The sequence below is a fragment of the Cyprinus carpio genome, chromosome A5 (genome assembly GCF_018340385.1).
Source record: "Cyprinus carpio isolate SPL01 chromosome A5, ASM1834038v1, whole genome shotgun sequence".
In the NCBI taxonomy this organism is placed as follows: domain Eukaryota; kingdom Metazoa; phylum Chordata; class Actinopteri; order Cypriniformes; family Cyprinidae; genus Cyprinus; species Cyprinus carpio.
In genome coordinates this window covers 36,407,799-36,422,599 of record NC_056576.1, presented here as the reverse complement: position 1 = coordinate 36,422,599, position 14,801 = coordinate 36,407,799, and the positions used below count along the sequence as shown (strand labels likewise).

At 36.5% G+C, this 14,801-nt stretch overlaps 1 protein-coding gene across 1 annotated transcript; it reads left to right on the top strand.

Annotated features, from left to right (window-relative positions):
• Window positions 1–1,637: 1,637 nt before the first annotated feature.
• On the top strand, window positions 1,638–7,363 carry LOC109083194 (palmitoyl-protein thioesterase ABHD10, mitochondrial-like). Its single transcript, XM_042757107.1, has 6 exons — window positions 1,638–1,782; window positions 2,476–2,659; window positions 5,243–5,354; window positions 5,802–5,938; window positions 6,864–7,233; window positions 7,330–7,363. Exons 1-5 carry the CDS (start codon window positions 1,707–1,709, stop codon window positions 7,204–7,206), a joined length of 852 nt encoding a protein of 283 aa, XP_042613041.1. The 5' UTR covers window positions 1,638–1,706; the 3' UTR covers window positions 7,207–7,233; window positions 7,330–7,363.
• The last annotated feature ends 7,438 nt before the right edge of the window (window positions 7,364–14,801 follow it).

Sequence of the window (14,801 nt, the reverse complement as noted above, 5' to 3'; positions counted from 1 at the left end):
GCAGAATTAAATCCATACCACACAGACAATGCGAGGGACAGAGACCGCTCCTCGGATCTGCACCTGCGATGTCAAGAGGTCGAGAAATAATGAACAGAGCTGACTTAGAGCTGCGCTTTCAAGTGCTAACTCTTGTAAACTGATATAAAGAGACAAGACACACACTAATGCTAGAAAAAGCACGCTCGCGTATCCGCCTGTGTGTGTTTCAGCGGCGCTTTCCAAACTTTCACAGCCTTCTAAATTCTCTTTTTGATTGAATTTTGCACAGTTAAACAGTACCAGCCACCTCTGTACCCCCGGTGCCACTGATGTCTTTCTGACCTGATAAAATGCGCTTGGCTGCCGTCAAATGGGCCAGCTTTTCCTGTTCACATTTAAATACGGGAATTAGTCATGAGCCCTGTCACAAGCAGCAGAAATTGCTAAATTGTTGGCCTCTTTTCAGCGACGAGAGCGCTGGGGTCTGCATTCATTAGACTGAATTTAGCGTCGAGGTGAGACACCTCCGTGGCTGTCTTTTACCGGGATGTCATAACAAGGAATAGCGCAGGAGATGAGGGGGCGTGCGCAGAAGAGAGCAGGAGGGGGTCGGCCCTGTCGGTTCCAAGCGGATTCTGTCTAACAAACACTTCTGAGGGTGGCCACAGTGTGTTAGAGGCATGCACACATAATGACTGTAGCTCATGTCACTCTCAAGAGCGTTTGATGGCCGACTGACAGATCGATAGCTTCGACTAAATCGCAGCAACCACATTTTTACTGATAAAATCTGTTCAAAATAACAGAACCACTCCGCGCTCTCTCCTATAGGCCTAAAGGGAATGTAGCAACTTTTAAAAACACACTAATATATGAGCTATTCTCCAGTGTAACTTTCCAGACCCTTCTGTCACTTAGTTTCATTCCTTTTTGATGATAGGAGCTCACCAAGGTTTTATTGTTGTATCAGATAACTGTAGTAACGTTGGCGGAAAATATGATTATCCTCACTGGCAAACACACACACACACACACACACACACACACACACACACACACACACACACAAGGGTTTTCTCTCCTGTTGACTCTACCATTCATAAAACCACTAGATAAGATAAGGAAATTTTAAACCAACTTCACATGCACGCAGAAATGTTAGTATTTCTGTTGAGACAGAACTGTAAAGTTTCTTCAGATATTTAGAGATAATGACTAAGTATAACTAGCATCAAGTTTTTAGCCTCACTGGCAAATGAGCATGTAACAGGTTTTGGGTCAAAGCGTACTTGCAGCCTAAACAATGTTTATTTTTTAACAGGGAAATGAAGTCGAAATCATTACCTGAACTTAGTCCCTCAGTAGGCTGCTGTCATTCATTCTCTCTGCATCTCGTGCTACAGCAGTCTTCAGCTGAGCTCAGGCAGTGGAGCTGCGGCGCCGCATGCTGGTAAAAATAAAAATTACAAGCTGCACAAGAACAAGTTAGGATGTTTGATTTGGTTAAGCAAGTCATTCTTGTTAAATCTATCTATCTATCTATCTATCTATCTATCTATCTATCTATCTATCTATCTATCTATCTATCTATCTATCTATCTATCTATCTATCTATCAGTGTTGCTCCGGTCCAGTAGGCGGCAGTGATTTGCAGTCAGGGCTCAGATCACTTCGGATTGGATTCTTGTGTCAAACCTTCGTGTCTCCGCAGAGAGCGGGGCAGTATGGCATTAAGTGTGCTTAGAAATTGCTCAGAGGTTCTTAAAACAAACGTCCGGAAACTCCAGCACCTTTCTACAGGTAAGCCGAGCTCTTAGGAAGCGTGACTGCGCACGAGCTGTGATGTGCTGCGGCCGGGGGGCGTGCACGTGGAGGTGTGGCCAGCGGGACTACAGCGAGTTACAACATAAGCAACGATACTTTGTGTTTTTTTACTAGTAGTTTCAGGTTCTTCACCATTGTAACTTAAATGCACAGATTGTAACATTACGATGTCTTGATGTAACTCACCGTTTTCGATTCAGTGATTAAAGCTTGAACTCGAGGCGGAAGATTGGAAACCTGCGATGGCTGAAACAACATCAGAGACGACATTTGTTTTTGGGCTCCTATCCAAGCGCCACCAACGACAATTATCAAGTTAAATCGTTTTTTAAATATATATTTTATATATTTAGTAACAGTGCTTGCAAGGAAGAAAATATTGTAAATGTATAACTAAGAGATGAAGACCAATTGCAATTTAGTATACAAATAAATGCAAGAGAGCAGATCAATCACAATTCGTTAATATATAGAAATCCTGTTTTGGCAAGCATTCCAACAAGTATTCGAAAAAAAAATACTGCTTCAGAAGATATAATCGGATGAATATCAGTAGAATATAAGATTTAATAGAAAGAATGTCTGTATGTTGCCTTGCAGGTACTGTAAAAATGGCAACCACTGAATCTCATATGAATACACAGCATGAATGTTGTTGCTGTGTTTTAGGTGTTCGACACAAGACCACAATTCAGTATGCTACACGACCTGATCTACCAAAGCTGGCCTATAGGAAACTGAAAGGGAAGAGTCCTGGAGTGGTGTTCCTGCCTGGTTTTGCCTCTGTCATGAGTGGACAGAAGGCAGAAGCATTAGAGGAGTTCTGCAAGTCTTTAGGTCACTCATACCTCAGGTAATAATAATAATAATAATAATGATAATAATAATAATAATAGCCAGAGACAGACATAGGTCATTTGGAATCAAGTACATTTAAACATAAAAACAAGGTGTCGATTCCTTACAAAATTAAAAGATGAGGTAAAATCTGGAAAAGAAAGTTGTAAAATCCAGAAATGTATTTATTTAGGTGCAAATAAATATGATGTGTGGAAGCATAAACACAACAATGATTATTCTAAAAAGAATGATTTCCTTGTCAGTGCAGTTGAGTGCAAACTTCAGCCCATATCTGATTATCTGAATCATTTATTGGTCATGTCAATACTAACCTCCCACTAACTTCAGCACAGCATTGGTAGCACATCACGATTGATGACATTAGATTTCAATGGACTCATTCATAGTTTTTGTGAAGTCTGAATTCTTCGGTGTCATTGAGTTGATCAGTGCAGGGTTTGCACTTCACTGGTTTGGGGAAAAAAATCATGCTTCTGGAAAGTTTGTATGGTAGACTAGTTGTTGTCAAACTGTGTTGCATCATGGAGTGCCTTCAGGTAGTACTCGGAATGTGCTCTGGAATGTGATGTACTCCTCCTAGGTTTCTCATCTAATCACCACCGCATCCGGATGATGCCAAGACACTGAGAATGCTAAATTGCGAAGTCGTTTTTGATATTTCAAACCGTTTGGCTGTGGGCAAGCAACAAATTTATGGTGAAAAACATAAACAGAAAGTGTGTAAGAACTTGCACATACATTGTCTGATTTTGATGAAACTTCAGCAGTTTGTTTGTTGTATGATGCCAGTCGCTTCGATGTAACTATTAGGAGTCAAAGTTATAGAGCCACCATCTGGCAACAGAAAGTGTGTCATTTTCAAAATGCTTTGAAATCAGCCTCTTATTTTCACTCGATTTGCTTCAAACTTCAACAGAATAATGTCAAAACACGGCAGATGAGAACCTGTGAAGGGATTCTTGATATCCTAAATACTGTTACCATGGCAACGTGTCAAACTTGAATATTCTTTTCAGTTGTTAAGGCACTTAACATTTTTAGAATTTCATGAATCTCGACACACACATCAGTATTAATGATAGTTAGACACTGGCGAAAGCTCATAAATGGGTGTGGAGCATGCGCTCTATAGCGCAACCTTTTGTCAAAAGTGTGTGTGTGGTTGTTTAGTTTTTCTTACAGTCCCCAAACTGGGTACATATATTGTTATCATCAAGCTGGACAGCTTTCTAATTTATAATCATTAGCAACGACCAACAGGAAGGTGGCTATTTATGCTGATTTTTGGAAAAACCAGGCTGTGAATTAATGCATACTTCTCCTAGGAGAATCATACAATTCAAACCAAGCTTTGTCAACATGATGCCAAGATACTGAAGATGCTAAATTATGAACAGATTTTTACATATGGAGAACAAGTCATTCTTAAGAAACATGCTTAATTTCATAAATTTATAACACTCAGGGGTCAACAAATTTTATTTTTTTAAACTATCAGACATTTCAGCTGACAGATGTAGGCTGTAATATTATAGAATACGAATATTTTAAACCTGATCTTTTACTGCTCATCTCAAGTACTTAGAATGAAAAAATACATAGAATACATTAATATGTACTGTACTGTTAATATAGTTTTATATAATTATTTCACAAAAGCTTATAGATAATTAAAATCAGTTTAAAAAATCCTTACAGATCATAAATAGTTTTGTTAACACTTAACAATAAGGTTTCATTTGTTAACATTAGTTAATCCATTAACTAACATGAACAAACAATGAACAATATATTTTTACAGCATTTATTAATCTCTTTTAATGTTAGTTGATAAAAATGTTCATGGACATGTTAATTCATAGTACATTAACTAATGTTAATAGGTACAGCTTTAAATTTTAATAATGTATTAGTAAGTTTTGAACTTAATATTAACTAACATTAATACATGCTATATAATTATTGTTCATGCTAACTAACATAGTTAATGCAAACAAATGAAACCTTATTGTAAAGTGTTACCACATTTTCATATATTGTTCACTCTGTGTGTGTGTGTGTGTGTGTGTGTGTGTGTGTTGTGTGTGTGTGTGTGTGTGTATTTCACACTCTTGTTATAATGTAACCCTTTCATTGCTGTAACCCTTAAAACCAGACTGAAATGCATGTGCCTACTGTGCACCGTTTTCCTGATGCCACCAGGGTGGTGGTTGCACCGGCGGCTTGGCCCCGTCATCACTGCTTGCAACTATATTTATATTTTTATTTTTATGTCATCTTTGTAATGAGCAGTAGCCAGTAAAACTGTTGACGGGCCATATATAAACATTAGACTTAAAATTATAACATAATATTAATCCAGTTACCCTTCGACTTGGAAGAATCCATAATGCATTTTTTAAAATGCTGTTAGAAAAACCCACATAACCATCTACTGTCTAAAATGGGAAATGCATCCCGTTGGAGCAGAAGCATATGAAACATATGAATATTTATTACAGTGTCACCACAATCACTGTACAGTGTTTTCTTTTTCCACCTTGAACTCTATTGGTGTTGTGATAAATCCCTTTAGGTTTGACTATTCTGGCTGTGGGTCATCTGAAGGGGAAATGGGTAACTACAACATTGGTGCCTGGAAGAGAGATGTGCTCTATGTACTGGATGAACTAGTAGAAGGGCCACAGGTGAGTGGATTAACTAGACAACACTGGATGGTTTGGACAAATTGAATTTTATTTTAATTTGAAAAATTGCATTTTACCAGAACAAATATTAATTCAATTATTTAAATACAAATGAATTAATTAACCAAGGTAAAATCAACCCTAGTCCAGAATTATTTTGGCATGAGATGTCAGATTCCATGTTTATTTTATAAAAAAAAAAAAAAAAAAAACCTCACTTTGTCCCTATTTCAATAATGGTAATCAGGGAATCGTCTAAATTTTATATCTGACAGAAAATTACATGTTTGCCTTTATTTCAGGCCAGCTGTCTATAGCACAGGTCTGATATGATCAGTATTGCATGTTTACATTGACATTTTTCCCCTATAAAAAAGGTGTGTTTGGAAAAGGACCTATTTTTGCCTTCTTAACTCAAACTTTCTCTTTCGTGTCACGTTGCTCTAGATTCTGGTGGGCTCCAGCATGGGTGGGTGGCTGATGTTGCTCGCCGCTCTCGCACGGCCAGAGAAGACAGCTGCTTTAGTGGGCATCTCCACAGCTGCAGATCACTTCGTCACAGCCTTCAACTCCCTACCAACACAAACACAAAAAACAAAAACTTCAACTTCAAAACTTAAACATTAATAAAATAAAAATAATAAAAAAAAATAATAAAAAAATTAATATTATTATGAATCATTTATATTAGTAAATTATAATATTTCTTTACATACAACTCACATCCACTAAAATGATCCGTACGGCGACTTACATATACAAAACAAATTTTAAACAACTATTCACAGTAAAACTACTTTACAAAAACAATTTAAATTGAAAAAACCTTAAAAATACAACTTAAAATTCAAAAGTCTTTTAGACAGATACATTTGAAACTGAATTGAAAGTGGTTGGAAATTCAGCTTATACAAAGTTTATACAATGAAGAGGGTTGAGTACACTCTGAGCCATGGACTTTCTGAAGCAGGAGGAGAACCACTGATGATGATAAAAAAGGAGCCATTTATTGAATCCTGCTTAGTTGCGTTAATCCTTATAAGTTATACCAGCATAGGTGTTATTATACCACAAGCTAGAGCAATGGAAAATGACTGCTTCACGCATTGTCCTGTGACGATAAAAAGCTTGAAATGGAGACACTCTCTTAACAAGTTAAAACAAAAAATACTAAAAAACAAAGGAAAAATAATATACAAAACAATAATATATTATACATGACTAATCACTGAAATGAGTATGTAGGTGATGATTATAAATGATTATAAATGAGGAAACAATGGTTGCTCTCTTAAAGCATGTGTGTTACAAAAAAAAAAAACACACAACTCAGATGTACGGTTGCTCTCTTAAAGCATGTGTGTGTTGCTATTAAGAATCCTTAGATCCTTCTCCTCGTGAGGGGATCAAAACGTTTTAAAACACCTGAGCTATATTCAGTTACCGTGTACAAATAATTCTGGCATCTCATATAACTCCATATATCCATAACTACTTCCCCTTACTTTAGACAAAGAAGGAGATCGAGGAACAGGGCTTTTGGAAATTCCCCACCAAGCACAATGAAGAGGGTTTCTACACTCTGAGCATGGACTTTCTGAAGGAGGCGGAGAGCCACTGCATACTCCAGAGCCCCATCCCTGTTTCCTGCCCCGTTCGTCTGATTCACGGCCTCAAGGACACTGATGTTCCCTGGCACGTCTCCATGCAGGTCGCAGAGCGGGTACTCAGCAATGACGTGGATGTCATCCTGCGCAAGCACGGGCAACATCGCATGTCAGAGAAAGATGACATTAAGCTCATGGTGTACACTATTGATGACCTTGTCGATAAACTGACCACATTAGGGTGAGAGTGGGGCGTGAGGACAGTGTGAAAGATGGGGAAAACAGTGTATATGGTTTGGAGCTTTTAAAGAGAAAGAAGCCAAAGTAATTGAATGAGAAATCACCCAAAACTTCTCATTTCTTTCCAGAGCCATATATCTTACTTTCTTCCATGGAGGCCCATACACTACACCACCTTCTGCAGTGACCTGAAACTGTATGATAGCTTTGCAGAAGGGACAGGCCGAAATTTAAAAGGAAAAGTCCCCCCCACCCAAAAAAAAAAGAAATGTTTTTAAAAAAAAAAATAAAATTGAAATGTCCTCACCCTCAGGTCATCCAAGTTTGTTTTTCGTCTGAACAAATTTGTAGAAATGTAGCACTGCATCAGTGTCTCAGCAATGGAGTGCTCTGCAGTGAATGGGTGCCGTCAGAATGAGAGTCCAAACAGCTGATTTGGACATCACAATAATCCACAGAAAGGCACCCATTCACTGCAGAGCAAGTAATGCAATGCTACATTTCTCCAAATCTAATGAAGAAATAAACTCATCCTAATCTTGGATGGCCTGAGAGTGAGTAAATTATCAGCAAATGTTAATTTTTTGGTGAACTATTTCTTAAAATCTTTATTCAATGAGATTCAAAAACTAAAACAACTCAAAAACAAAATCATAAGCTCTCAGTCAAATTCCTTTTAACCAAAAGCAGCAAAAAAATATTAAAAATCAAAAAGAAATAACAAGACATAAAAGCTATGACAAGGCAAGAATTCATTGATAAATTACGTTGGTAACAATAAGGTCTTGTTTGTTAATACATTAACAAGAACTAATGATGAGCAATATATTTGTTAATCTTAGTTAATAAACAAGTTCATGCTAGTTTACAGTATATTAACTAATGTTACAGAAACAACTTTGATCTTTCAAATGTATTAGTAAATGCTGAGATTACATTAACTAAGATTAATAAATGATGTTGAAGTATTGTTTATTGTTAGTTCATGTAACTAATGCAGTTAACTTATGTTAACAAATAAAAGCTTATTGTAAAGTGTTACATCACTTCAGTTTCATCACAAATCAAAATTGTAGACCTTGTAACAAGAACTCCACATCCACCTTGCCTTGTTGTTGTTTTTTTATTATTATTATTGCTTCCTGTAACATATTAATGCAATCATTCTTGCAATGTTATGGCTATATTTTCAAAGTTTTCCAGCTTTGTTTGCATTGGATAAGGTTTGGTTGTTCTGAAGTGCTCAGAAGACAGTAGCTATTGCTTTTCAGTGTCTTTGTCTTGCATTTCATGAGAACACGTCTTGTTTATCACCTTCAGAGGGACACACTTCTGAAGAACATAGTTAGAAAGTCCTATATGCTAATGATGATATGCAGATATTATTGTGAGCTGCTGGCTTTTATGTGGATCTGTCTTTGAAAGAAAGTCACTAGGCTTTACAAATAACTTGGGATTCAGCTAATGGGACAGAAAATATTTAAGCATTTTGAATCATTTTGAGTTCCATATTCTGTGCACAAATTATGAAAAATGTACAGGTAGCACACTTTTGTGCTACTTACTGCAAGATATCAGGCTGGATTGGTGAACCACACAGTATTGTTATATAAAGCCATTTATTTGGGATGGGTGTGTAATGCTAGGAGGGGTTTGATTTAGCTGGTAGTCCACTGCTGTGTTTTTTTTTTTCTTTGACCTCTTTGCAGCCACAGGACAATAATAGAGATGTCAGTGTCTACATTTGAAGATCCTTTTTTCTTCTTCATTTTATCTTGTGTGTAGATGTATATAACAATATATATTTTTATCTCTGAGTGTTTTTTTTTTTTTTTTGGTCAGCTGTAATTTATGTGGTGATTGTTCTAGTTACAAAAGTTGTGTGTTCTTTTTACTTTTCATTTTTGGAGCAAAAATGTTCCCAGAGTTTGATTACCACAAGTAAAGTAACCTCTTGACAGACCTCTTTGACAGCATTAAATGCTTTTTTTTCTTCTCTCATTCATATGTAGGCCTTCCAAGCCCAGTTAGCTCATATTAACCATTTCAAAATGTTATAAAATTAAAAATGTATCACGTCATGTTTTAAAATAAGTCAAATGTGTAAAACTATATGTAAAAATAGGACTTTTTTACTATTAAACAGGATAGTTAAAGACTGCAGCTTTTCAGTGGCATTTGATTTTCTGTTTTGAGTTTGTGCAACTACACAGTGTTTACTTTGAATGCTTCTATTAGCATAAGACAGATAAGAAAAAAGCAGTCTGCTAACAATGTTTTCTGAAAGAACATCAATCTAAATTATCAACAATTCAAAAGTTGATAAAAAATCACAAAAAATAAAGAAAAAAAAAATAATTTAGGATTTTTAAAGTTTTTTAAAGTCTCTTCTGCTAAACAATCCTGAAATTATTAATGTAAAATAAAATAACTGTTTTCTATTTGAGTATCTGTTGAAATGTAATTTATTTCTGTGATCAAAGCTGGATTTTCAGCATCGTCATGTGCCATGAGTGACGTGTCAAATCAAAAATCATAGTCTTCAGTGTGTCACATGATCTTCAGAAATCATTCTACAAGTCCAATTCCAGAAAAGTTGGGATGTTTTGTAAAATGCAATAAAATCAATCCTTCTCTTTATTTTTTCTTGAATTGACAAAAGTACAAAGAAACTATTTCCAAAGTTTTCACTGACCAACTTAAATGTGTTTTGTAAATATAAACAGATGTTGATGGCTGCAACACACTCCAAAAAAGTGGAACAGAGGCAAAATAAAAGTGAAAAACCTTAGAATATCCCAGTTAAACTGTTCTGAAAACAGTTCACAGTAAGCAGGTGAATAGGATCAGCTTGGGTATAAAAAAAAAAAAGCATCTCAGTCTTTGCCAGCAAAGCCACTTTGTTCCATGAGAGGTGGCAAACAAATCAAAAATCACATTTCTCAGTGCAAATCTTTAACCAACTAACAAACAAATACACACTCTGTGTATTATATTGTAAAGGTTGAGGGAATCCAGAGAAATCTCACTCTGTGTAGGGCGAGGCAGGAAACCTCAGGTGAATGTGTGTGACCTTTGACCCCTCAGATGGCTCTGCATTAGAAAGTGTCATGCCGTGGTGTGAAATATAGCCGCATGGGCTCAGGAGTACTTTGGTAAACCACCGTCACTTCACACAGTCTGCTGCTGCATCAGTAAATGCAACCTGAATCTGTTACTCAAGGAGAAATCCATAGATCCGTTCTACTCCGTGATGCTGCAAGGTTCTCTGGGCCCGAGCTCATCTCACAGAGTCAGAAAGACAGTGGAAATGTGCGCTGTGCTCAGATGAGTCCACAATGCATGTCGAGCTCTCAGAGCCAAAGACCAAGTGAGCATCTAGACTTTGAACAGTGACAGATGCAGAAGCAAACGTCTGTCTTGGTGTACAGGTTTATCAGAGCAAACAGCATGAGTGACTGGAATATGTGCCACTGGAATATGTGCCAATGTACCATTGACATGGAGGCATATACTGGAATTGTACAGAGACATATACTGCCATCAAGATGACGTCTTTCATGGGAAGTCCATGGTTATTAGAGCAAGACAATGGCAGCTCTTATTCTGCATGTGGACGTGACTGACTGGCAGCAGATCTGTCTCCTGTTCAACATGAATGACCACCAGACATGAAAAGAAGAATCAGACGATGATGATCACAGCTGAAGTCTTGTATCAAGTGAGATTGGACAGAAATTTTGCTTGCAGAATTTTAACAAGTAGTATTCTCAATTCCCAAACAATTAAACACTGTAATTAAAAGGAAAATTGATGTGACAGAGTGTTAAACATGACTCTGTCCCAACTTTTTTGGAGTGTGTTCCAGCCATCAAAATCAAAATTTGAAAGGGAGTGAACAAATCACAGAGTCTTGATTTTATGGAATTTCACAAAACAAAACAATCCCAAATAAGTTTTGGTGCTTTTATATATATATATATTTATCTGTCACGACAACTCTCGGAGGGATTGGCATGGTAATGTACATAACAATGTTAATGTATTTAGGTCTTGGCGGGATAATCTGCTGCTGCTGCTGCTGCTGCGGCAGAACAAGTACAGAAGCTTGCTACTGCCAATATATCCACAACATGCTGCTGTGAGCATGTAAGAAATATTGCTGCTGCAAATATAACATACATTAAATAACCCCACAGCATACATGAATCATCTCGTAGCAGATCCATACAGGTGGAGCTGGGAAGGTGGAGGGTTTCTGAAACAAGCTATTCTGCTATGGCAAGCTCTAGTCATATATTTAAATGTTGAGCAGCGAGCTCATTAGCTACCAATACAGGAGAGAACCAATCAGCTGTGCCATGTGATGATGTCATTAGGTCAGATTGAGTTAGACCTGTCAGACGCACAATCAGAGTTTCAGTGCCAGAACTCTGTATGTGTATATATATTTTTCTATTCAGTATTTACTTTGTATTCAGTTTTGGTGACAGTATAACATTTGCATAATGTTACAAAAAAACTATCTCAAATAAATTTGTTGCATCACAGGAATAAATAACATTTATTTAAACATTCTTAAAATAGAAAAGTTATTGGAAATTGTAACAATATATTACAATATTACTGTTTTAAAAACATAAAAAAACGTAACTATTCCAAACATTTGGCCTATAGTGTATGTTTGTGCTAAACTATGTACGAACGTTGAAGCTATTCTGGGTGAATAGTTCATTTCCGTGGTCCCATTTCCTGCAGAGTTGTGTATTCATATCTGTTCTGAAAGAGTCCTCTATCCGCTCTCACACCTCAGCTCCAGATTCTACTGGCTGCCTCTCGTGTTCATTGCTCTGCAGTCTTCAGCCTCCGACAGCAGCAAAGGTAAAACTCTGTGAACACTGCAATACTCCAAAACTACCGCTTCAGCAAATCTTTTGTAGAAAGTGATAGCACAGGCAAATTTGGGTTGCTTTTTATACAGATTGTGACTTTATTGTCATCAGCACATAATGAATCTAGTCATTTTTTGGCCATTTTTATTTATGTGTGCCTTTTTTGCATGAACTTGCAATAGTTGTGGTCAGTGTAATGTTGGTTACTTAGGTATGTTCATGGCAGCCAGCTTTCCAAAATCCTTTTCAATGTGCATATTTAGATTTTTACATTTGTTTGCAAGAACGTTATTGATATGACTCAGAGTAGTCTTGAGCAAAAATATTTTATACAAAAATATGCTTATGATGTCAGCTAGACAGTTGTGCTTTTTCATGCAGAGTATATATATAGCACCATTTTAAAATGTGTATTGATAATGTGAATTGATTCAGAGACCACAGAGACATTTTCCCTGCTTGTGCACAAATGAAAAGCATGAGGCATATAGTGATTCTGATGACTTCTCATAAGTGGTAAGTTTATCAGTGCAATTCAATTTTGCCTGTATATAGCAAAGAACTTTAAAAAGAATTGTGTGCATGTAAATTGGAATTGTATTTGACTCATTTTTTTTAACAGATTAGTAATCGAGTTTTTCTCATAGCTGCGTTTGCCGCTCCATTTGTGAAAGGGGAGCAGGCCAAGAAATTTTTACGTCTAAAGAAACAGTCCGGCTACTGGGACCCCAACAATGCCCAGAACCAGTGGGGTTACACCATACAGGAGCAGGTGAACACTAGCAATGCATCACACAGATTACTTCATATTTGGAATCTCTAAAAGCTGTAGCGCTATTTACATCAATTAAAAGGTTTTTTTGTAGCCTGGTGAAATAGGTTCTGTTTGTTCTCTTTAAAGGTTCTAAACATGGAATACAATTTTTCTGGATTTAATTTTGTTTTATACTTATGCTGGATGGATAAAATTAAGATGTAGTGAAAATTTACTCGCTCTCAGGCCATCCAAGGATGAGTTGTTTTCTTCATCAGGTTTGTAGAAATGTAGCATTGCATCAGTGTCTCAGCAATGGATGCTCTGCAGTGAATGGGTGCCGTCAGAATTAGAGTCCAAACCGCAGATAAAAACATCACAATAATCCACAAGTAATCCACAGCACTCCAGTCCATCAGTTAACATCTGGAGAAGACAAAAGCTGAAACAAGTTCATAATCCATAATAACACAATTTTAAAACATCACTTCTGGCCAGAATATTAGTCCAGATAAGAGCATGCACTTCCTCCAGTGGAAAAGTCCATCTCCTGTTGTCTCTCAGATCAACCCAAATTCTAATGATTCTAATGAAATTAAGCTAAGCAATTAGATATCACAGCGACATGGGTCTGTGTGGCAGGTAAATGAATACTGGACTGATCTGAGAACAAATGCTCAGTATTACATGAACATGGGAAACCTGGTGTTATGTTTGACCGTTCTCTGGCCGAGCGAGAGTAGCTTAGGTAGTCTAAATATGTGATCGAGAACACAAAATACAATGCAATTAAATAACAAGGAAATAAATGTTTTCTCTCTCTCCATAGTGAGACCAATAGGCTCTGGACATGCTGAGGAACGTAAGAGCACAGTTGGATGCACACACAGGCCAGCAGTGATGGATATGGACAGAAACGATTGACTGATGAAGTCAATGGCGAGTGCTGAGGCAGCTTTGCTGATCTCAGGGTTGTGAGCAGGGCAGAGCCATATTTTTAGCAAAGAGTTCTTTTAGAGATTGCAGTTAGGTTTGCTGTTTAGTGTAGTGTAAAGCGCTTGTACAGTACATAAGTCTCATAGCATGAAGGAATCCATTATCAGTGGAATGTACTGATAAAGAAAAGCATTTATTTCCACAAATTCTAATATTTATTTTTTATTTTTTATATACTTTTGAATGCAAAAAGTTGACTTTAAAAGTGATTTATGTTGTTTTTCCCCATTTTTTTTATTTCCACAAATTCTTATATTTGAACATTTATTTATTTACATATTTTTTTAATTCATTTTAAATGGCACTTACAGCTTAACACAGATGATACGATGTGTCAATCTGTAATAGCAAACTGTTTTAAACTATTGTAAACAATATTTATAAATAAATAAACATTTTTGAATTGTTATGCAGTTGTACACGAAATATTAGTAAAAACGACAAAATAATTAATCACATCAACAAAAAAATAAAACTTCCTCCTTCTCCCCCCTCTCTCGTTTTTTTTAAACACTGTAGGCTATTATGTTTTCTTAATGCTGAAAAGGTTATCATACTGTGTATTATTTGCCATCGTCCTATTTATATGTTCAGTTATATGCAGGCTATATGACAGTATAATTGCAATTAATTTACAATAAGAATTGTGTATTTTGCACCTTCTGTTGGATTGATTGAAAATTGCTTTATAAATAATTCCAAGGATCAGCATTTTAAAACTATATGTAGGCTACATACAAAAAAAAAAAAAAAAAAAAAAAAAACATCCTATTTTTGCATTTGAGCACAGACTGGATGTAAAGATCGCGAGCTTGATATTACATCATCCCCGACTGTATGCATACAGACACCGTGTTCTTCATCATGGCCTGTTTTTCCATGCACAATCATGCACACAATTCTGCCATTCTTCCGAAGGGCTTTAAACGCCTTTTTGGCTAGACGCGTTTTTCATACT

Bases quoted from the DNA above. Each gene is read 5' to 3' on its own strand.
- LOC109083194 (XM_042757107.1), top strand. From the start codon at position 1,707: ATGGCATTAAGTGTGCTTAGAAATTGCTCAGAGGTTCTTAAAACAAAC. The intron at 5,355-5,801 runs GTGAGTGGATTA...ACGTTGCTCTAG, and splicing joins AACTAGTAGAAGGGCCACAG to ATTCTGGTGGGCTCCAGCAT. The intron at 5,939-6,863 runs AACACAAAAAAC...CCCCTTACTTTA, and splicing joins TTCAACTCCCTACCAACACA to GACAAAGAAGGAGATCGAGG.